Here is a 22674-nt window from a genome sequence, read left to right as displayed (position 1 = left end):
GCTGTAGAAACGGTATCTGGCAGCTGTGACATAGTTGGAGCTTTGTGCACCAAAAAATTCCTTTGTAGGCCTTGGCAAATTAACATTTTAAAAGGTGCTCATTACATACTGGGTAGTTGGTTTTAAGAATAAAAAACAGTTGGTATTTTATTTGCCACATGACTGCAAAAGGATTCTCCTGGTTCTGAAACACCACTTATGCAACTTGTGAATTTTTGCAGGTAAAGTAAGTTTCTACCTAGAAAATAGCAAACACCTGTCATCCTATAGCTTTTTAGTAAAGTAGATGTTTGAGCCTGATGGGAATACACACCCTAAACTCTAGTTATTGGTGCAAGCTGTCATACTCAATCACTTAACTTGGAAATAAACACCACGATTGCAATTGTGAGACCTTGCCTTGCTTTTTTTCCCCCTTGATCAGATGATACAAAACCAAATGGGAGAAAAGTTGTGGGTGATGTGGCCTACAATGAGGCCAAAGAGAGGGCGGGCTTCATCACTCCTGTTCCTGGCGGTGTGGGGCCCATGACGGTGGCAATGCTAATGCAGGTGCGTGTGAATGGAAGTTTCTGCACTGGGGGTTAACTGGACTTACTGTGATTATTTTGCAGTATATACAAATATTGAATCATTGTGTTATACAGCTGAAACTAATACTGTTGTATGCCAGAAAAAAAAAAGTTTTTCTAATGGTTGTAAAAAGCTGCCAGAATTCAAGTTACTGCTTTTAAGTAAGGATGTGAATCTATTGAAGGAGAAAAAGGGACTGTTAGAACAGAGATATAGAACCAGTTCTATTAGTAGGACAAGGTAGGGATGGCACAATGGGGATTTACTCTGGAGTATCAGAACCTCAGGAAAAGGAAAGTGCGAACCCACAGCTTTGCTAAGTGCACTTTGTCTTGCTTGCCCTTGTTGATACACACACAAGCTGAGATGGGGCGAACCCAGGGCACTTTAGCGGCTGTAGATTCTTGCCTAGGATTGAAGCATGTTTATAGGGGGGTCATAAAGCTGTTCATTTTGTGGTTGAACTGGAGTGACCGGGGATTTGGAATTGAGGTGGAAGTTAAAATAACCACTTCTTCTAAGTTCCATTTGTGACCTTTCGTTTAGAGCACAGTAGAGAGTGCAAAGCGTTTCCTGGAGAAATTTAAGCCAGGAAAGTGGACGATCCGGTATAACAGCCTTAATCTCAAGACACCTGTTCCCAGGTAAAAATAAAATTTTACGGGTTTAAAACTTTGTGGATTATCTGTTTTTAGCTCACAGATACCATGGCTACGAATGTGCCACCTCCAGAAGCGCCATCAGTGGTCGGGGTGGGTCGTTCCTAGGATGCGGTTAAATAAATTCAGTGAGTCAGGGCACCTGGGTGTCCCAGTCGGTTAAGTGTCCGACTTCAGCTCAGGTCATGACTCACGGTTTGTGAGTTCGAGCCCCGCGTCGGGCTCTGTGCTGACAGCTCTGAACCTGGAGCCTGCTTCAGATTCTGTCTCCCTCTCTCTCTGCCCCTCTGCCACTCATGCTGTCTCTCTTTCTCTCTCTCTCAAAAATCAACATTGAAAAAAATTTTAAAGGGGAACCTGGGTGGCTCAGTCAGTTAAGCGTCCATCTTCAGCTCAGGTCACGATCTCATGGTTCGTGAGTTCAAGCCCTACATTGGGCTCTGTGTGGACAGCTCAGAACCTGGAGCCTGCTCCAGATTCTGTGTCTCCCTCTCTCTGCCCCAACCCCACTCACGCTCTTTCTCTTTCAAAATTAAATAAACATTAAAAAAAAATATTAAAGGTTTTAAAAAAAGTTCAGTGAGTCAAGATTGATAGATATTTTCTCTGTTTCTTGTAAGTGACATTGACATATCACGATCTTGCAAGCCCAAGTCCATTGGCAGCCTGGCTCGGGAAATTGGTCTGCTCTCCGAAGAGGTAGAATTGTACGGTGAGACAAAGGCCAAGGTTCTGCTGTCAGCACTGGAACGCCTGAAGCACCAACCCGATGGAAAATACGTGGTGGTGACCGGGTATGGTTGTTACTCCTTTGCTTTTGGAATCGTAATCCTGATTATTGTTATCAAAGATTGCATTTCCTCTTAGCATATATATGAGAAGTTTCCTTTCATTTGGTTTCGGCATTTTCACATGTGTTTAGTCTCATTTGACTCTTAACAGCAACCCTGTGAGGTAATTAAGAGTAGATTCTAACCCTTTGGAGATGAGAAAATTTGTCAAGGTTATCCATCTAGTAGGGGAAAGAGTTGAGTTTTAAAAGCTTATCTTCAGATGGAATCACCTTTTTTTTTTTTTTCAACCCCAGATTTTTTTATTCAGTAGATGTATTGAGCATTTATTTTTATGGTTTGGCTGAGTTATACACAATAGCTAATTTTTTAGATTACATCGAGCTATTAAAATTATAGCAGTGTCTCTACAAGATCAAATGTATTTTCTCCTCACAGTGCGAGGGGCTCAATTACAACAGTCTTTTTAAATGTAACATTTTTTTGCAACTTCAGTAAGACTCTTGGAAAAGAACCTTTTCAGGTCTTTCTTCTTCCTTACTATTCAGATTAAAAATTATTCTCTAGGTCTGGCGTAGTGATTCACATAAATTTAATTCCTGTAAATTCACTTTCCCTCTTTTGCTTTCACCTTGAAGAATAACTCCAACGCCCCTGGGAGAAGGGAAAAGCACAACTACCATTGGGCTGGTGCAAGCCCTTGGCGCCCATCTTTATCAGAATGTCTTTGCGTGTGTGCGACAGCCTTCTCAGGGACCCACCTTTGGAATAAAAGGTATTAGTAGCACTAGACCTTGGGTGGCCAGAGTCCACTGCTTCTCCTTCAGTCCTCCCTGGTCCGCTTGACCCAGGAATGCTTATGGGTCTTCATATAGACACCAGGAATGTCCTCGTAGTGCAGCCCCTATTGTGATGCTTTTGGTGAAGGCTTTTCATCAGATCATCCCAGCTCTTGCTGTCACTATTTGACACTGCACAGGGGTTCCCTGGGATGGGTAATAATGTAGCGAGAGGTGCTTTTCTATGACTAATAGTCAACTGTCACAGTAACAATAAAGGTAATCGTAGGTACTGATCATCATGCTGACTTTCTAGAAACAAAGACACCCTACAGCTGTCTCAGCCTGTTGGGAATAAGAAAAGCCTACTGTTACTGAGTATATGCTTTGCGCTGTGTTTTATGCTACGCAGCGTATGCATTTTCTCTTCTAATATGAGATAGTTACCGCTGCCACCAGTTGTCAGCAGCAGTGGCTGGGACTCCCAGAGTAACTTTGTCAAGTGCCAGGGTGGGTGCCATGTCAGTTTCAGACGCTTTAACAGCACTGCCCACACAGGGTTTCTTCTGATTGCACAAAAACATGACGTCACTATTCACTCTCCACCTTTCGTTTTTGGTAGCTGTGGTACTGCAAACATGCTCTTTTCATTTAAAGTATTTTCATTAATCGTAAGTTCGTAGAGTTAGTGTTCTCATGTACTCGGTGAGAGCATCACATATTCTGCTTGTTCTAGAGACTGCTGCACAGGGCACACCTTTGCTCTTCTGCCTGTAGTAATATATTTTATAAATGTCCCGACTCAGTACACTCTGAGCTTGTCTTACCAACTGTCTTTCAACTTCGGAATGAACCGTTCCCTTGCACTGCTTATTGAACCCAGTATTCTGCTTTTCCTCTTATCACTAATTGCCCCATTTTCATCGCGTGGTCTCTGCCTCACAAAAAACCCACAAAATCTAAACCTCAAATTGACATTCGTCTCACTGATAACCAGAACATTTTGACTGGTCTTTTGTTAATAATCCAAACAGACCAGCAAAAGCTAGCAGTTAAGCTGTTTTCTAACATGTGTCTCCTATTTAGGAAGAAGTACAGTCTCTGTGTTTGTGTTTGGCGTGTATATTTTAAACATTCCTTTTTTTAAAATGCCAGCGTAGCATTTATGAGAGTAGGAAATTGAGCAGAGTTGCCTTTATGTAACTGTAGGCTGGGTCTTTTAACAAATGTTAGGAATCATGGGGAACCTGTCTCTAAAAATGAGTAGGTATGTATGTGTTCATGGTTTTGTCATTTAGAGTCAGATTTCAACGGAGACTATTCAGCATGAGCAAGATCAAGTGTTTTAGACTGGTAAAAGAAAATTAGAAAACACTTGGTCAAAGCTGTCCAAATGGTTGAAAAAAGTAAATAGATAATGTGCGTAGCAGCGACGAAAACCAATTTGCTTTTATTTGATTTGCAAGTGGTAGAGAAACACACTTAACCTGAGTCCTCACCCTTGGCCTGCCCTGTAGGTGGCGCTGCAGGAGGTGGCTACTCCCAGGTCATTCCCATGGAAGAGGTAAAGTGCCTGGAATTTGGTTTCATTTGGACCTTTATTTATAGTTTTTCTTACAGAGATTAACTTTTTTTGTGCAGAGTTCTTAGTGGACAAATGACTTCTTTTTAATCAGAAAGGGAAAACATCTTAATATGCAGGCTTGTGAGACAGCTTAGTTTTTTTCACATGACAAGGACTTCAAGGTCTGGCTTTCACTGGGAATAATAATTTTAAGCAAGAGATGAAACAAAGCATGGGAATGGGAAGGACCAACACAAGGTGTATTCAGAGCGGTAACTCCAGACACGGGAGCACGGTATGAGCATACAGGCACAGGGCTGCCCTCATGAACCCCTCGGTGCTCACAGTCTAAAGGACAGGAGTGTGCCCTCAGTATCCCGTGGTTGCTCCTGGTGCTGGTGGTACGGGGTTTGTGGTTACAGGACGTGTCCCTTCAGGTAAACACCAATTTCTTGTGAGGCTACACAGTCTGTAATTTATGTTTTCAAGAGCGATTTGTACCGGGTGTTTGTTTGCTAACTGTGCTGCCGTCAGGTTTCTGTTAGCTTTAACACAGGGATTGATTTGGTTGCGATACAATGATCATCGGGGAAGATGTCGGAGAAGCTGAAAGACTGATGTGGCCTCTGCTCTTTTGTAGTTTAATCTCCACCTCACTGGTGACATCCATGCCATCACCGCAGCCAACAACCTTGTGGCTGCAGCCATTGATGCCCGGATGTTCCACGAACTAACCCAGACAGACAAGGTAGGCTCCTGAGGCCCACAGGCACTTTTGAAAGGGCTGACGCACCCAAACTAATGTTGTTGGTCCCTTGGGTGTTGATGATGCAGGTGGCAAGGCAGGGGGTTCCTCTCACTTCAAAGCCCTTTTCCTCCTTTTCTTTAAGGCTCTCTTTAATCGTTTGGTACCATCAGTAAATGGAGTGAGAAAGTTCTCTGATATCCAGATCCGAAGATTACGGGTGAGATTTTCCCCTGTTCATTTTTGATAATTGTATGAAGTTGGGTGATTAATAAGGAGATACCTATTTTAGATCAAGTTACATCCATAACCGTAAGCTTTAAGGTCATTGTATACATAACAAAGGTTGGTGGTAGAGGGTATCTCTCATCCATCTGTAAATTATAGGTGGTTAGTCCTGGAATACGTAGAGCACTGACACCCCACCCTCAGTCAAGAAGACTGATACTTCCGGGGCACCCGGGTGGCTCGGTTGGTTAAGCGTCCAACTCTTGATTTTGGCTCAGGTCGTGATCTCACGGTTCATGAGTTAGAGGCCTGCATCAGGCTTGCGCTGAGTGTGGAGCCTGCTGAAGGTTCTCGCTGCCCCTCCCCTCCCTCTCTAAAATAAAAACAAATATATAGTCATTAAACATACATTGTACCCTGTGACCCAGAAATCCTACTCCTAGGTATTTATCCAAGACAAATGTCAAGTTGTGTTCATACAGAAAACGAATGTTTTTAGCAGCTCAACTAATAACCTCCAACATTTAGAAACAACTCTGATGTCCCTTAGTGGATGAACGGATAAACAAACCTGTACTTTTATGCAATAAAAAGGAATGAACTATTGATACACACAATTTGAATGACTCTTAGAGGCATTATGTGGAGTGAAAGAAGCCAGTCTCAAAAGGTTGCATACTGGGGCGCCTGGGTGGCGCAGTCGGTTAAGCGTCCGACTTCAGCCAGGTCACGATCTCGCGGTCCGTGAGTTCGAGCCCCGCGTCGGGCTCTGGGCTGATGGCTCAGAGCCTGGAGCCTGTTTCCGATTCTGTGTCTCCCTCTCTCTCTGCCCCTCGCCCGTTCATGCTCTGTCTCTCTCTGTCCCAAAAATAAATAAACGTTGAAAAAAAAAAAAAAAAAAAAAAAAAAGGTTGCATACTGTGTGCTTCCATGTACGTGGCATTCTCAAAAAGACAAAGCTGTCGTGATGGAGAATAGATCAGTAGGTGCCAGAGGTTATAGATCTGGGGAGGGTGTGACACAAAAGGGATAGCACAAGAGGGTTTTTTAAAATAAAATTTGAAAATACGTTCATCATTTTTGCATATGAAAGAAATTATATGTATATATATATTTTTAATGTTTATTTATTTTGAGAGAGATTGTGAGCAGGGAAGGGGCAGAGAGAAGGAGAGAGAATCCCAAGGAGTCTCCACACTGTCAGCGTGATCACAGACCTCATGAACCGTGAAATCATGTCCTGAGCCAAAATCAAGGGTCGGATGCTTAACCGACTGAGGCTCCCAGGTGCCCTGTACATATATATTATAGACAACCTGGCGTATGTAAGCTTAAGTAAATGGCACGCGCTGCTTATGAGCAACAATAGTTTTATTTACTTTATTTTAAATTTTTTGCAACTTTATATTTTGATGTTGCAAGAATAGTACATGAAGCTCCCCTTTACCGAGCTACATCGTTTATGTTTTGCCCTACTTGCTTTACAGTTATGTTTTATTTATTTATTTATATGCATTTTTTTTCTGGACTTGAGAAAAAGTGACTTTGACACACTATGATATGTCTAGCTTACTTTGTTTTCATACCCCCAAAAATCCTGTGTGTAAGGTAAGTTAATTATTGCTCTGTTTTTGTAAAAGGGTCATGTTTTGAGAGGCATGTAAAGAGCAGGCAACGTCTAACCTTACCTTTGCTGATGGAACATTCTGTCAGATGTGGGGAGGTGCTGGACTAAATGTGTAAATGATTCTTTAAAAGTCTCTAGGATTTGAAATCAAGGGACTTGCCCAAGGCAAGTACCCTCTCACCACCCCACCTCCAGGTTTGAGCTAGAACCTCGGTCTCCTCCTGGGTCCCCAGGCCTCCTCTGTGGCAAAGTGTGCTCACGGTCTACACCCCGTGTGCCCAGTCGGAGTGGGGTGTCAGTGGCAGATTCTCAGCCGAGTGACTGAGAGTTGGGGTAACTTCTGTAAACAGTGTCATGTACCAGGCTTCTGAGGCCTGTGATGAGCCAGTGAGGGCCAGCTCTGAAAACACATCTGAGATTTTATTTTACTTATTTTATTAAAAAAATTTTTTTTTTAATGTTTATATTTATTTTTGAGACAGAGAGAGACAGAGCATGAGCAGGGGAGGGGCAGAGAGAGATGGAGAGAGGGAGAGTCCCAAGCAGGCTCCACACTCTGAGCTGTCAGTACAGAGCCCGACACGGGGCTCGAACCCACAGACTGCGAGATCATGACCTGAGCCAAAGTTGGATGCTCAACCAACCAAGCCACCCAGGCGCCCCACATCTGAGATTTTAAAACAAAGTCTTCACAGTATAAAAAAAAGGAACTGTGGGAAGAACAGGGCTTGCTGGAGCCCACTCAGATCTACCACACATTAGGCAAAAAAAAAAAAGGAGGGGTAGCTGGGTGGCTCAGTCCGTTAGGTGTCCAACTTCGGCTCAGGTCATGATCTCAGGGTCCCTGGGTTTGAGCCCCATGTCATGCTCCGTGCTGACAGCTCAGAGCCTGGAGCCTGCTTCGGATTCTGGGTCTGCCTCTCTCTCTGCCCCTCCCCTATCCGCACCCTGTTTCTCTCTCTCTTTCTCTTTCTCTCTCAAAAATAAACATTAAAAAATAGAAAAGGAAAAAAAAGGAGAACACATTTTATTTTATTTTTGTTTTTTTAGGAGAATACATTTTATGCTCACTTTCCATTTCAGGACGCGACCTGTATACATATACTCTGTAAATAAATAAAATTTCCAAGTTCTGTGAGGAAGAAGAGACAAACTTTTTTTGTGCCTTTTGGAACAGTAAGAAGGCACTAAAAAATGCAGTGCTGTGTAAAAGGCATGTTAAGGTGATTTACACCGAGTTTTACTGATTAATAACTTATTTTTACCCTTCCAAATTTTTCATGTGAATTGGGGTTCTCAACTGTCTGCTTGAGAAAGCTTTTGTACCTTGCGTTTCCTTTCATACACTTGGGCTTGGTGAATTAGGTACAGCACTTTTTGGTCATTGTGCTTTTGTGTCTTTAAAAATTTTTTTTTAATGTTTACTTTTTGAGAGAGAGAGAGAACACAGGAGAGGGGCAGAGAGAGAGGGAGACACACAGAATCCGAAGCAGACTCCAGGGTCTGAGCTGTCAGCACAGAGCCTGACATGGGCCACGAACCCATGAACCGTGAGGTCATGACCTGAGCCGAAGTCGGAAGTTTAACCAGGTGTCCCTGTGCTTATTTAGGGCTAGGTTTAGGGAAATGCCTCTGGGGCCCAGTTAGGGATAAACATGTTAACAACACCTGTGTGTGTGAGAAAGCGTAAGAAATAAAGGTTTGGCCTAAGGATTCTAATTTTCCCTTCTGAATATCACGTGGTTTATATTTCCTAGAGGGCACTCCCTCTGGAGATAAATTTTTAAAAAATTTATCATGCTTGTGTTTTGTCTTACTGATGTTTTAATTTTCCTGCCTCTTCAGAGACTGGGCATTGAAAAGACTGACCCTAACACACTGACCGATGAAGAGATAAACAGATTTGCAAGATTGGACATTGATCCAGAAACCATAACTTGGCAAAGAGGTACCAGTGCAGTGTCCGCGCCCCGTCGGCTTTCATTGTGCTGCACGTCCCTCCCTGCCTGTGGGGGTTATTCGAGTGTAAGGTCCAGAAGCTTGTGTGTTGGTGTTTTCATGGTTAAGGCATGACCAAGATGGTGCCTGACCTGTTTTTCTGGCCACCTCCATCAGTCTCTCTCCTTATGAGCTGTAATCAATCCTCCTTTCGTCGAGTTAGTTGGACATTTTGCTGGCTTTTCAGTGTTGATTGCAGTGAGGAAGTTCATGCATAAACTGGAAATAACATTCTGCAAGTTTCTTTTTATGCAAAAAGTTTGGGTTTCATGAAGTAGAGAAATTATGTTTAATCACTTCTTGAATCATGCCGTTCTTTACTCCCAGAACTCTTGTCTGGCACACGTGATGTACTTTTTCTTGTCACTCTCTAGGTTGCCTACTCATTTTTACCTCATTTTATTAAACTCTTGTAACAAAGTAGGTAGGTTTCAAGGTTTAAACAGTTGGCGGTAGGTTGCTTTTCTCTGTGCACAACTGGTGTAGCTTAGAATTTTATTTGGTACCAAATTTACCAACATAAATTTTATTTATGTGGTGCATCTACATATTCTGTGTCATTGCTAAGAAGAAATTTTTATCCAGTCATGCAGAATGCAGCTAGTGGCAAGTTTATTCACTGTTTTTATGATTTTCATTGGCTTAGTAACTATTGCTAGCTAATGGCATTTTTAAAAATTTTGTCTTTTGGGGCACCTGGGTGGCTCAGTTGGTTGCGCTTCCAACTTCGGCTCAGGTCATGATCTCACGGTCTATGGGATCAAGCCCCACATCAGGCTCTGTGCTGACAGCTCAGAGCCTGGAGCCTGCTTCAGATTCTGTGTCTCCTTCCCTCTCTGCCCCTCCCCTGCTCATGCTTTGTCTCACTCTGTTTCTCAAAAATAAATAGATGTTAAAAAAAATTTTTTTTTATTTTGTTTTTAATGTTTATTTATTTTTGAGAGAGAGAGAGAGAGAGAGAGACAGAGTGTGGGGAGGGAAGGGGCAGAGAGAGAGGGAGACACAGAATCCAAAGCAGGCTCCAGGCTCTGAACTGTCAGCACAGATGCAGAGGCTCGAACTCATGGACCGCGAGATCATGACCTGAGCTGATGTTGGACACTTAACCGACTGAGCCGCCCAGGTACTCCTTTTTAAAAATCTTTTAAATTTATTTTTTTAATGTTTATTTGAAAGCTTATTTATTTATTTTGAGAGAGAGAGAGAGAGCCAGAGAGAGTGAGCAGGGAGGGGCAGAGAGAGGGAGACAGTGAATCCCAAACAGACTCCATGCTGTCAGCATAGAGACTGATGCAGGGCCTGACTCACGGACTGTGAGATCATGACCTGAGCCGAAATCAAGAGTCAAACGCCCAACCAACTGAGCAACCCAGGTGCTCTGGGTTAATGGCATTTTAAAGATGACTTCTTTAGTATCTAAAATCACATTGGTATACCTTTTCCTTTGCTTTCATTGACAGATGGTATAATATTTTATGAGGAATAAGGTAAAGATCCATTTTGAAAATTTAGTATCTCATTCCCTTTTCCTTTGCTTTATGTCTAATTCATGCTTCCTAAGAAAGTAGAAGCAGACAAGGAAAAAAATGGATCATACCTATTGACTGGCTATTTTATAGAGAGAAATCAAATACAAAGAACTTGACATAGTTTTTGAAAATAAGAGTAGGCTCATCCTTCACTTACCAAGTGGTGTGTGTGTGTGTGTGTGTGTGTGTGTGTGTGTGTGTGTGTACATGCATTGTTATGCATTGTGCAAGACCCTGCTTTTGGGGTTTACATTTTAAAAAAAAATTTTTTTTAATGTTAATTTTGAGAAAGAGAAACAGAGCGTGAGGGGGAGAGGGGGCAGAGAGAGAGGTAGACACAGACACTGAAGCAGGCTGCAGGCCCCAAGCTGTCAGCACAGAGCTGGTTGCAGGGCTTGAACTCACAAATCGCACAATCATGACCTTAGCCAAAGTCGGACACTTAACCGACTTAGCTGCCCAGGCACCCCGGGGGTTTAAATTATTACAGTCTTTATGGAAAATAATTTCACATGTCATCAAGGGCCTTAAAAATGTCTCTCCTGTTTGACCCATTTAGAGTATGAACTGGTTTGTTGTTCATTGTGTGTTTCATTATTGTTTGGCACGTCATACAAAAAACAAAATTGGTAATACACCAAAATGTTAACAGTAATTAGTCCTGGAAGGTGGAATTAAGATTAGTTAGCTAGGGGCGCCTGGGTGGCGCAGTCGGTTAAGCGTCCGACTTCAGCCAGGTCACGATCTCGCGGTCCGTGAGTTCGAGCCCCGCGTCAGGCTCTGGGCTGATGGCTCAGAGCCTGGAACCTGTTTCTGATTCTGTGTCTCCCTCTCTCTCTGCCCCTCCCCCGTTCATGCTCTGTCTCTCTCTGTCCCAAAAATAAATAAAAACGTGGAAAAAAAAATTTAAAAAAAAAAAAAGATTAGTTAGCTAGTTGATCTTTGCCATGTTTTCCAGGGGTATACAACTGGATACGTATTCTGTCATCAGAATGGAAATTATTTCTTCTAAGTGTGCTAAAGGAAAGAGTAAGCCTGTACCTAGCATGCTTCAGAAAGCATTTGCCTTGCCCTGCATTTATGGCTCTTATGTGTCAGGATGGTGTAAGGTCAGTGACACCCCACAGAACAATAACCTTGGACTTTTAAAAAACTGGCCGGCTCTGGTTTTCTTTTTACGTGTAATGGGCTTTAAAATAGATGCCAGATTTGTAGTTAATTGTTTGAATTCTCTAGACAGAATAAAACCAAGTCACTCTTTCTTTAAAAATATCCTTCTTTGGGGCACCTAGGTGGCTCAGTTTGTTGAATGTCCGACTCTTGATTTCAGCTCAGTCATGGTCTCGTGGTTTGTGGGTTCGAGCCCTGCATCTGACAGCCTAGAGCCTGCTTGGGAGTTACTGTCTCCCTCTCTCTGTGTACTGGCCCCCTCAAAAATAAATGAATAAACTTTAAAAATGTATATCCTTCTTTAGGGGTGCCCTGGCCAGCTTCGTCGGTTGAGCATATGACTCTTGACCTGGGGTTGTGAGTTCAAGTCCCAAATTGGGGGCAGAGATCACTTAAAAATGAAGTCTCTTAGGGGTGCATGGGTGGTTCATTTGGTTGAGCATCTGAGTCTTGATTTTGGCTCAGGTCGCCATCCCAGGCTGGTGGGATCAAGTCCTGCATTGGGCTCCACACTGAGTGTGTAGCCTGCTTGAGATTTTCTCTCTCTCTCTCCCTGCCCCCCTCTTCCCCTGCTTGCATTGTCTCTCTCTAAAATTAAAAATATACATATTTTAAAAAATAAAATAAGGGGCACCTGGGTGGCTCAGTTGGATAAGCATCTGGCTTCGGCTCAGGTCATGGGTTGGAGCCCCGTGTCGGGCTCTGCACTGTCAGCTTCAGATCCTCTGTCTCCCCCTCTCTCTGCCCCTCCCCTGCTTGCCTGCTCTCTCTCAAAAATTAACATTTTAAAAAAAAATTTGTTTTTTTAAACATTTATTTATTTTTGAGACAGGGAGAGACAGAGCATGAACGGGGGAGGGTCAGAGAGAGAGGGAGACACAGAATCCAAAGCAGGCTCCAGGCTCTGAGCTGTCAGCACAGAATTGCAAGATTATGACCTGAGCTGAAGTTGGACGCTCAACCGACTGAGTCACCCAGGCACCCCTCCTTCTTTTAAAATAATTCCCTGTTTGTTTATAGTTTGAGAGCATCATTTCTGAACTTCAACCCATATTCTAGCTTTGCCATCAGCTTTGAAGTCAAATTTTGGTAGACTGTCGTTGAGTTGGACTTGTAAGGCTGTCGGGTTAACTTACTGTGCTTGTACTGAAGGCTGTTCTGTATCTTCTCTTTCTACTGTAGTATTGGACACCAATGATAGATTCCTGAGGAAGATCACAATTGGACAGTCTCCAACAGAGAAAGGGCACACACGGACGGTAGCTATTTGTTCATTTCTCAGTAAATTCATTCTTGTGAACCAGATCCTTGCTGCTTCTGTCCTCCTCCGTCCTCTCCCGTACGATTGATCCTGCCAGGTGTTGTTCTGCCTTCTCCTTTTTAAAATGGAAGTGAGTAGGTGTGTGGTAACGAGCACTCCTGACGGCTTTCGCAATAAATCCCATGTGTCACCTGTGTGTTTTCCCCCCAGTATTTTTTCCTGGAGGTGGAAGGCCCCAGTGAATATCCTCGTACGTGATTTGTTCAAACTGCCTCTTTTTTTGAGGCCATTTATGATGTAAGAGCTTCTGTGTCGTTTCCTTGTGGGTTAGGGAAACCATCACCACTTGAAGGCTGCCTTCAACGGAGCTTATTTTTTTCCTACTGGAGCATTTATTTTTAAAAATTAACTACTCAAGGTCTTGGAATAATTGATTACACATTTTTGTTCTTGGGGAATTATTTTCGTTAAGTTCTTTGTGCACTACTCTCATTCTGTCCTTTTTTTTTTTTTAACGTTTATTTATTTTTGAGACAGAGAGAGGCAGAGCATGAACGGGGGAGGGTCAGAGAGAGAGGGAGACACAGAATCGGAAGCAGGCTCCAGGCTCTGGGCCATCATCAGCCCAGAGCCCGCCGCGGGGCTCGAACTCACTGACCGTGAGATCGTGACCTGAGCTGAAGTCGGACGCTTAACCGACTGAGCCACCTAGGCGCCCCTCATTCTGTCCTTTTAAGGTATTTGTTTAAGGCTTGGATGCAAACAGGGATTGCTTTCGCGATCCAGTCTTCTGGTTGGATGCAGTGTTGTGTGTCCTGTCTTTTCCCTGCCGACAGGCCCAGTTTGATATCTCTGTGGCCAGTGAAATCATGGCTGTCCTGGCTCTCACCGGTTCACTAGAAGACATGAGGGAGAGACTGAGCAAAATGGTGGTGGCATCCAGCAAGAAGGGGGAGCCCATCAGTACCGAAGATCTGGTGGGTACCCGGCTGCTGCAAGCTCAGTGACATGCCTGTGTCTGTTAGCGTATCTCAGCAGTTACTGATGAATTCACTGTGATTTTCCTGCTTGTAAGAGAATTTGAAATTTATAAACACTACTTCGTAGCAAGTAACGGGTGGTATGCTCCAGTAATAGACCACAGGTTTCCGATGGTTTGAGCAACACCTTGAACCTGTGAGTATTCCTAAAAGCGGATGTATAATTTCAGTTTTCAGAGAACAGCCAGTGTCCCAGTGAGGTCCTTAGTAGCTGAGCTTGGAGCCACACCTGGCCTCTCCCTACAGAGAGGCCTCTTGTCACGAGGCTCGCTGACCGCCATGTCCATGCTAATAAGCACATTGGGAACAACTCATTAGCGGTTTATCTGATGGTCCCCCTAGGCTACTTCTGCACTTCAGGGTTATTTCTGAACTGTGTGGTAATAAGAGGTTTGAAATGAGAGAATCTTACAGATTAATTTTTTGAAAGCCTGTTTGTGTTCACATACACTAAAATGTTCGGCCTGTGATTAGCAGTCTGTCAGTTGAATTCAGAAAAGGGGAAATACTAAGTTCCTGTTTCCACAGCCAATATGTGTAAGAAAAGAAATCATTTTAAAGTTTACACCCAGAGGTGTCTGGGTGGCTCAGTCGGTTAAGAGTCCGACTTCGGTTCGGGTCATGATCTCACAGTTTGTGAGTTCGAGCCCCGTGTCGGGCTCCGTGCTGACAGCTCAGAGCCTGGAGCCTGCTTCAGGTTCTGTGTCTCCCTCTCTTTCTGCCCCCCACCCCCAGCCCCTGCTTACACTGTCTCTCTCAAAAATAAACATTAAAAAAAATTTTTTTTAATTTGTTTTTTAATTTGTTTTAACGTTTATTTATTTTTGAGACAGAGAGACACAGAGCATGAATGGGGGAGGGGCAGAGAGAGAGGGAGACACAGAATCGGAAGCAGGCTCCAGGCTCTGAGCCATCAGCCCAGAGCCCGACACGGGGCTCGAACTCATGGACCACGAGATCGTGACCTGAGCTGAAGTCAGACGCTTAACCGACTGAGCCACCCAGGTGCCCCTTAATGTTTTTTTAATGTTTATTTATTATTTTTCAGAGAGAGGGAGAGAGAGAATGGAAGGGACAGAGAGAGAGGAAGACACAGAATCCGAAGCAGGCTCCAGGCTCTGTGCTGTTAGCACAGAACCTGATACGGGGCTTGAACTCAGAAACCATGAGATCATGACCTGAGCGGAAGTCAGATGCTTAACCAACTGAGCCACCCAGGCGCCCTCCCAGAAATTTTTTTAATAAAGTTTTACACCCAAACCAGAAACTTGGAAACTCCCAAAAATTGAACATGGGTGGGATCCATAGCTCTTTCTTACTTCGTTACCAGTTTGTTCAACTATGGTTGGATGGTTTCAAAGAGAGACCAGATTTTAAGAGTTTGTATTGAACTCCTGGGTAAATTTTCAGTTTCAGCTTTGGGAAACACACTGAATTTGGTTTTTAGCCATTTCTGCCCAGACATCAAAGTTACAAATAACTCAGTTCTCTAAGAGCTAGCATTTCTGTGCTATAAACTAGTATAAAATGGACTCCTCTCATCAGTCAGCAACAGAGCTTGATTGAGATGCTTGTTTCCAGAGTTCCATGTTTTGCACAAATTCTACGTGAATGTCATTTTCATTCTGTGTGTTATCTCTGCATAAAATAAGTGATAACTTCATAGTATATCCAGAAAAAAATAAGTAAATGGATGGTACAGCTCAGGTGAAAGTACGGCTTGGTGCACAGTGGCTAAAAAAGGAAGACCTGAGAATGTTGAGTTTTGGTTTGAAAAGGTTGGGGTTTCTTGCGGGTCGGAAGCAATGCTCTATGCCTTTGTTTTGTAGGGGGTGAGTGGTGCATTGACAGTGCTTATGAAGGATGCAATCAAGCCCAATCTCATGCAGACGTTAGAGGTGAGCAGAGTGACCACCGCCTTCCCAGACCAGTCTTCCGTGTCAGAGCAGAGTGGTTCTAAATCACACTTCTCTTGGGGAGTCAGGGAGTTCTGTACCTGCCCGTGTCTCTCTTCCCATTCTTCCTCACTGTTGTGATCGGGATGCTGCTGAAATAGAAAAGAGGGGGCTTTGTATTTTTCTTCTGGGAAGTCTTTATCTTTCGGATTCCAACTGACTTTCGTCCCCTTGATCATGTTGGCGGCACTGCTCACGATGTCTTGATTTCCATAGGGCACTCCGGTATTTGTTCATGCTGGACCGTTTGCCAACATTGCACATGGGAATTCCTCTATCATTGCAGACCGGATCGCACTCAAGCTTGTTGGGCCTGAAGGGTTTGTGGGTGAGTATTTTTGCAAAATCGGTGGATCAACTGTTTTCCTTTTAATATCAAAGGAGTCGGGATGGCCTTTTCACAGTTGCTTTTCTCCTTACTTACAGTGACTGAAGCAGGATTTGGAGCCGACATTGGAATGGAAAAATTTTTTAACATCAAATGCCGGTATTCTGGTCTCCGCCCTCACGTGGTGGTGCTTGTTGCCACTGTCAGGGCTCTTAAAATGCACGGGGGCGGCCCGACGGTGAGGACCAGGAGTTGGAAGGATCTGATTGTCAGGAATGTTCTGAAGGCTAGGAGGAACTTGGTGAAGCTGCTCATATTCTCATGACTAAGAGGTGCCCAAAGCAAGAGGTGTTCGTACTGGCCGCCTTATCACTCACAGGCACTGGCGGCTCTTGGCATTTACAGATGGTGGAAATGGGCTTCGCGGCCTGTCTTCTGAGGGAGCTATCTGATAATATCTAAGCCCCTCCAAGGACATGGGCTTGGCTATATCCACAAAAAGCCCCTTTATGTTTAGACTGTTTTTAAATGAGTCCCATTTTCCCTCTAAATAGTGACGCTGGCAGCCAGCCAAGCAAACCATTAAGCCAAGACCGAGGTCAGGGCCTTCTTGAAAGGCACATGCTGGGTGGGACTAGCACGGAGTAGGAGAGAAGGGGAGGAGAAAGGTAGGCCTGCCCTGGGCTGCCTCCGGGTAACAGAGAAACTAGGTTAGGACTAGCTTGTCTTCAACTCCAACCTGAACTTTGTGTGTTCCTGAATTCCTACTGGTTAGAAATTACACTTTTTATCCTATCATTTTAATACCTTTTCTTTAGCACACGTACATGAAGACAGTGTGCTAGTTTTCAGAAATTACTTGAAGAAGTATTAAATTCCTAGCCTTCTTAAATTCTAGAAGCTGGTCTTACAACTTGAGAAATCAAGAGCCCCCTCTCTTAAAATCGGTGTTTCTTTTCTTTGTTTGTTTGTTTGTTTAAATGTTTATTCCTTTTGAGAGAGACAGAGTGTGGGTGGGGGAGAGGCAGAGAGAGGGCGACACAGAACCCGTAGCAGGTTCCAGGCTGTCAGCACAGAGCCTGCCGCGGGGCTCAAATCCACGAACTGGGAGATCATGGCCTGAGCTGAAGTCAGATGCTTAACTGACTGAGCCCGCCCCCCCGCCCCCCGCCCCGGGCGCCCCTAAAATCAGTGTTCTTCATGTAGCTATCATACAGCAGTTCTCAAGCATTTTAGTCTCAGAACTTCTTTACGCTTAAAATTCTTGAGGCGCTGAAAGAACTTTTGTTTCGGTAGTTATATCGGAATTGATTATATTGGGAATTGAAGATGAGTTACATTTTAACAAAAACAATTTTTTTTTTTCGTGAAAAGTTCTTACATTTCCCCAAACAAAATGTAAGCATCGTACAGTTTTCCGGTCTCTTCAGTATCTGGCCTAATTGAAAACTACTGGATTTTCATGTTCTGCACGGAATCAGTTGTGTTAGCACATGTCACGTATTCTTTGCAAAAGTCCATTGTACACTCAGTGAGAGAATGAGTGTGAAAAGGGCCGTGATATTTTAGAGTTACTATGGAGATAGTCGTGACCTCATGGCCCTGTGAAAGGATTCGGTCCCCAGACCACTCTGTGAGAACCACTGCCATAATGCAACCCCAGGACACCTCTCCAGTGTCACTGGTCCCCCAGGTACCAAAAGCACTCCTAGCCCACGAATGCGGGTTGGACTCCTTTTATCTTCCCAGTTATAACCAACATGTTTTCCTCTTGCACCCCTCACACCGTTGCACCTTCTTTCCTCCTGCCCTCATGGTCTGAAACATAATGCCAGACACTTAACTCATGCAGCAGAGAAGGAGAGCCTCGTATGTAGCCTCACTTCTGTCAAGGAGCCAGACATGCTGCTCACAGTCCCTCATGGAGCTACATGTCAGCCCCAGAACACGGTGGCTCATGTCCCTGCTTGCCGCCCCGCCTCTCTGGCCCCCTTTGGAGACAGAGGAATGGGAGTGGACCACGCTGGGTGGCTGAAGCCTTGTAAGGCACGCCCATTGTCCACAGTGGAGTCCCTGGAATGAGCACCTTTACCTCAGTGCTCGTCCCTGTGGATGCGGCAGAAGCCAAGCCACCGGCCACCTCCGTACCAGGGAACTCACCACTTAAGTATTCTGACACCTTGAAATACACTCTGATGGAGGGAGAAAGTCCTGGGCTGTGTCCCTCCTGTTTTATTGCTCATGCTCCCTAGTTCAGCCCCACAAACTTGTGCGTTGGCTCCGTGGACCAGGCCAGGAGCCCATTGCAGGGCCCGTCACAGACTCCTCTGGGGGACATTCAGGGTGGCCTTTCTGACCACTGCCTTTTTCCATACGTGCACCTTTACTTCCGCCCCCACTGCTGTGTGCTTTGCTCACTGAGGTTATGGCCCTTGCCTAGAACACATCCCTTTCCCCACCGCCTTCACAGATCTGCCCTCACGTCCCTCATTCAGGCCATAGAGGTTTCCCACAAGGCTCAAACCAGACATTTTTGTTGTTGGTCATATGCCCTAAATCCCTTGGACAGGAAACGACCTTATCCTGCTGTAAACCACCCCTCCCCCGCCAGTATGCAGCTTCTGGCCTTTTACACATGGCAAGGCATCATTTTAAGCTAAAACCGGATCGTGAGCAGAAAATGCCTCTGACTTTGCCTGCTTTCCTTCCAGGTTACTGCTGGACTGCCTCTTCCCAAGGCTTACGTAGAGGAGGTAACTTCAGTCATTTCTAACCACTTGTCCTAGAGAATACGCAGAATCAGCCAGCGTCTCTCAGCCTGTTTGGAAATGAGGGGGGTGGGTATGGCTCCGTGGACAGGGGCACTAAGAGGCCTGCTGTGTGCTGAAGAATCTTATCGAATAAAGTAGGGAAGAAGTACTTCTAGTGAAACCAGTGGTTGGTTCTCCATCGGGAGCAGTTTTGCCCCCCGGGGGACATTTGGCAATGTCTAGAGACCTATTTTTGGTTGTTTCCACTTCAGGTAGAAAGTGCTGCTGGCACTGAGTAAAGGCCAAGGCTGCCTCTAAACACCATGTGGTGCACAGGTCAGCCCCACGGCGAAGAATCATTTGGCCCCAAATGTCAGAGGTGGTGAGGTGGAGAAACCCTGCCCTGTAGACTAATGACGTTTCTTTCCACTGCCTTAGCGCATCGGCTGCTTCCTTACCAAATGCCATCTGAGTCTGGAACAAGTAGGGACTTTTTGTGAAATGTCTCTTCCTCTGCATATTTAAATCCACCTTAAAGGGGCACTATGCAGTCAGGATCCTGGTTATATTTTTCTAGGTAAAGTTTCCCTAAGCTGATTTGGTCTCTAGCTGTCAAGGAGGAGCTCAAAGAAGAACTGTGACCTTGAGCCTTTTCCTCTTTATATCATTTACTACCCAAATCCCTGGAGGCTGTTGGGGTGGTTCTGTGAGAGTCAGACCCTCGCATGAGACGGGAAGGTCAGCCGCTGCCACTGTGAATTCAATTCTTCTGCCTTTTTTGGAGGCTTTTGAAGTTGTCAAGCAATCGAGTGCCACTGTTCAAGCCCTAAATGAAGTATTTCAGAAGCAGCTAGAAGAGAATTGTTAGTGCCTTGAGTCTGCCTGTCTTCTGAGTTATGATTTGCCTTTTATGGTCATTTGTCTGATTCACGCGTAGGAGGGGAATTCACAGTTCTGGCCCTCCTGCCACCCCACAGCCTTTCCTGTGTCTAATTAGAGTGACTGCCCCTCACTGGCCCAGCTGGTGTCTTCATTTACGAAATTCTACTTTTCAAAAACTGTTCTCAATCGGTCTTACATATTAATTGGTTTCCATGTGACTAGAGGTAAAGAATTAGCAGTGCTCTTTAGAATATCAACTCAATCCTAATTTTAGTTTTCAACTATTAAAGGAGAAAAAAGCCTAAGTCATGTTTATAACTGTAATTGTTTTCTACCTTTATCTTGCCCCCTTTTTCTGCTCTTTCATTGAATCCACAAACCAAGGGCTGTTACTGCTGGGTTTGCTCATGAGCCAGTGTATGTATTTTTATGTAAAACTATTACATTTTTATCTTAAAGATATCTAATGTATTTTAAGCTTATGATGGTAGCATCCTTTTTGTAAAAGAAAGTTAAGCAATGTAAGGATATAATACACAAATATGAGTCCCCTGAACAGTTTGGTATATATTTTTCAACATTTAAAACATTTCATGAATATATACAAGTATTTTTGTATTTGTCCAAAAGTGGAATTAATGAAGTTGTCCATAGTTTTATAACTTTGGCACACTTTAGTACATCTTTGACAGTTGCCATGTTAATGCGGATTATCTCACTTTTCATGGCATCTGCATGATATTTAATAGAGGGTGTATGTCATAACTCACTGGCGCAGTCCCCCATCGAAGGAGGTTTGTGTTTGCAGTTTTCCAAGGCTGCAAGTAGAGCTGCCATTAACATTTAACATATTTAAAGGTATGTTTCCTTAATTACTTTCCTTTAAACGTCATAGTATTTGGTTATTAAAGGTGGCATCTATCTTCTTTGTCCCGAGTGAAGGTACATGGTTGAGCTCATTAGAACCTTTGAAAGCCTCACTGATCACTTCGTGTTTTCTGGCGGCACGTGCGGTGGCTGTGTAATGAACCCCAGGCACTGTGCTAGGCTCTGTCTCCTGTGCAAGATGCTGAGTAGAGTTTGTACCATTGTACCACATGAGTACATGACATCTGTAAACACAAGACTATAAATATAATTTACTTAAGAGCAACTGATTCTCTGCAAACAGCAAATATGCAATTAAGATGTGGTGTGATGACAGCAGCTATGCCCACTCTCATGCTTTCAAGACAGCCGGGAGTCGAGCCTGACGCCACTCCAGTGTTACAGGCTGGCCCAGGGTTATGGCTCCCTAGCGCCCCCTCACCACGGTGTGCGAAATGCATCAGCAGATCTGCCCTTGGCTTGTTCTAAGTGGCTGGCTGCTGGTTCAAGTTCTTTTAAGAAGAACCTGCAGCTGACCTCATGGATCTTTCCTGTTGTTTTTACAGAACCTGGAGCTGGTTGAAAAAGGCTTCAGTAACTTAAAGAAACAAATTGAAAATGCCAGAATGTTTGGAGTTCCAGTGGTAGTGGCTGTGAATGCATTCAAGTAAGTACAAAGAGTAGGAGTCAACGGGACTGTGGAAAATGGTCAGAAAACATCTCCTGGAGCTGACTGTATAGCACTGTTTTTAGCTTTGTTTTGTTCTCCAGCTACTGGTATTGGTTATTAAGCCTGTGTTCTAGCAGCCAATAATGAGAGCCTGTGGTGTGGGCTACACCACAGACGCCACAGCAAACTCGTCACTCCTGCCACTGAAGGTCCGGGGTCAGATTTGGCTCCCATGGGTCCCCTTCTCTACTGGGTGAAGTGGGTGACACATAGGCCTGAAGTTAAATGTTCTTTGTGCTCTCTAGAGGACTTTTGTGCTAACAGAAGGTCAGAGCCCTACAGAGTTCTATTATTTCAGGAGGTCTGGTGGGACATTATCTTGACAAAGAGTCGACCGTATTGAGCTAGAAGTGTTCATGCAAGAGGCAACTTGTGTAGGCTGTGTAGGTATTGTAGTGCTAGCTTTGGTCTTGTTATAATGGCCTAACCACAACAGAATGGGAGGAAACGTTTTTAAAAAGCTAGTATTTATTGATTCCTGTGATGTTCCTGGAATGTTCTAAGTATTTTGCATGTGTTTGTCAACTAAGCCTGATGACATCCCAATGAAATAAGTGCTATGGTTAGTCCCATTGTACCACATGGAAACCAAAGCACATAAGGATTAAATAACTAGCCAGGAGTCCACCCAGATGGTAACTGATGGAGCCGGGATCCAAACCCAGTCAGTATTACTTGATTAGTTTCCATTTATCGGTGAGTAGCTCAAAAGAGTTTGTCCTCTCTAACTGTCATCAATGCTTTAACACGAAGCGCTGCCTTTACAGGACAGATACGGAAGCTGAGCTGGACCTCGTCAGCCGCCTCGCCAAAGAACACGGGGCTTTCGATGCTGTGAAATGCACTCACTGGGCAGAAGGGGGCAAGGGCGCCTTAGCCCTAGCTCAGGCCGTCCAGAGAGCAGCTCAGGCACCCAGCAGCTTCCAGCTCCTCTATGACCTCAAGGTGGGTTACTTGCTATAAGACAAAACAAAAACAAAAAGGAAAAAAAAGCACAGTGAGGTTTCTGTGTGGCTGCCTCTCTTTAGAGCCCGTGTTTAGCGTCTTTAGCCTTGTGAGTTTGATTCCCACGTAGGTGAGTTACACAACCACAGCCTGGGCTTTCAACCCTAGACAGCTTTCTTACCGGTGCATGTTTCTGCTTATTTACAGAGGAGCAGGTCCAGGCAAGAACACTCTGGGAGGTTGGCTCCCGACC

The 22674-nt window shown here is 44.3% G+C and overlaps 1 protein-coding gene across 2 annotated transcripts in view; it reads left to right on the top strand.

Moving 5' to 3' along the window:
- The window catches only part of MTHFD1 (methylenetetrahydrofolate dehydrogenase, cyclohydrolase and formyltetrahydrofolate synthetase 1), a 62474-nt gene that overhangs the window by 32711 nt on the left and 7089 nt on the right, over window positions 1-22674 (top strand). For both annotated transcript variants that reach the window (XM_086709546.1, XM_086709547.1), the window contains 16 exons: window positions 425-552; window positions 1120-1217; window positions 1853-2026; window positions 2662-2798; window positions 4320-4366; window positions 5007-5114; window positions 5257-5331; window positions 8812-8914; window positions 12846-12922; window positions 13761-13901; window positions 15794-15862; window positions 16136-16247; window positions 16346-16485; window positions 18959-19000; window positions 21313-21413; window positions 22244-22421. In XM_086709546.1, coding sequence (XP_086565672.1) covers window positions 425-552; window positions 1120-1217; window positions 1853-2026; window positions 2662-2798; window positions 4320-4366; window positions 5007-5114; window positions 5257-5331; window positions 8812-8914; window positions 12846-12922; window positions 13761-13901; window positions 15794-15862; window positions 16136-16247; window positions 16346-16485; window positions 18959-19000; window positions 21313-21413; window positions 22244-22421 — 1730 coding nt within the window. The remainder of the gene's footprint in view (window positions 1-424; window positions 553-1119; window positions 1218-1852; window positions 2027-2661; window positions 2799-4319; window positions 4367-5006; window positions 5115-5256; window positions 5332-8811; window positions 8915-12845; window positions 12923-13760; window positions 13902-15793; window positions 15863-16135; window positions 16248-16345; window positions 16486-18958; window positions 19001-21312; window positions 21414-22243; window positions 22422-22674) is intronic.

This window comes from Puma concolor, chromosome B3 (assembly GCF_028749965.1).
Source record: "Puma concolor isolate L17-30 chromosome B3, mPumCon1.1.hap2, whole genome shotgun sequence".
NCBI lineage: Eukaryota > Metazoa > Chordata > Mammalia > Carnivora > Felidae > Puma > Puma concolor.
The sequence above is the reverse complement of the archived record's forward strand: the minus strand, read 5'-3'. Positions and strand labels throughout refer to the sequence as shown.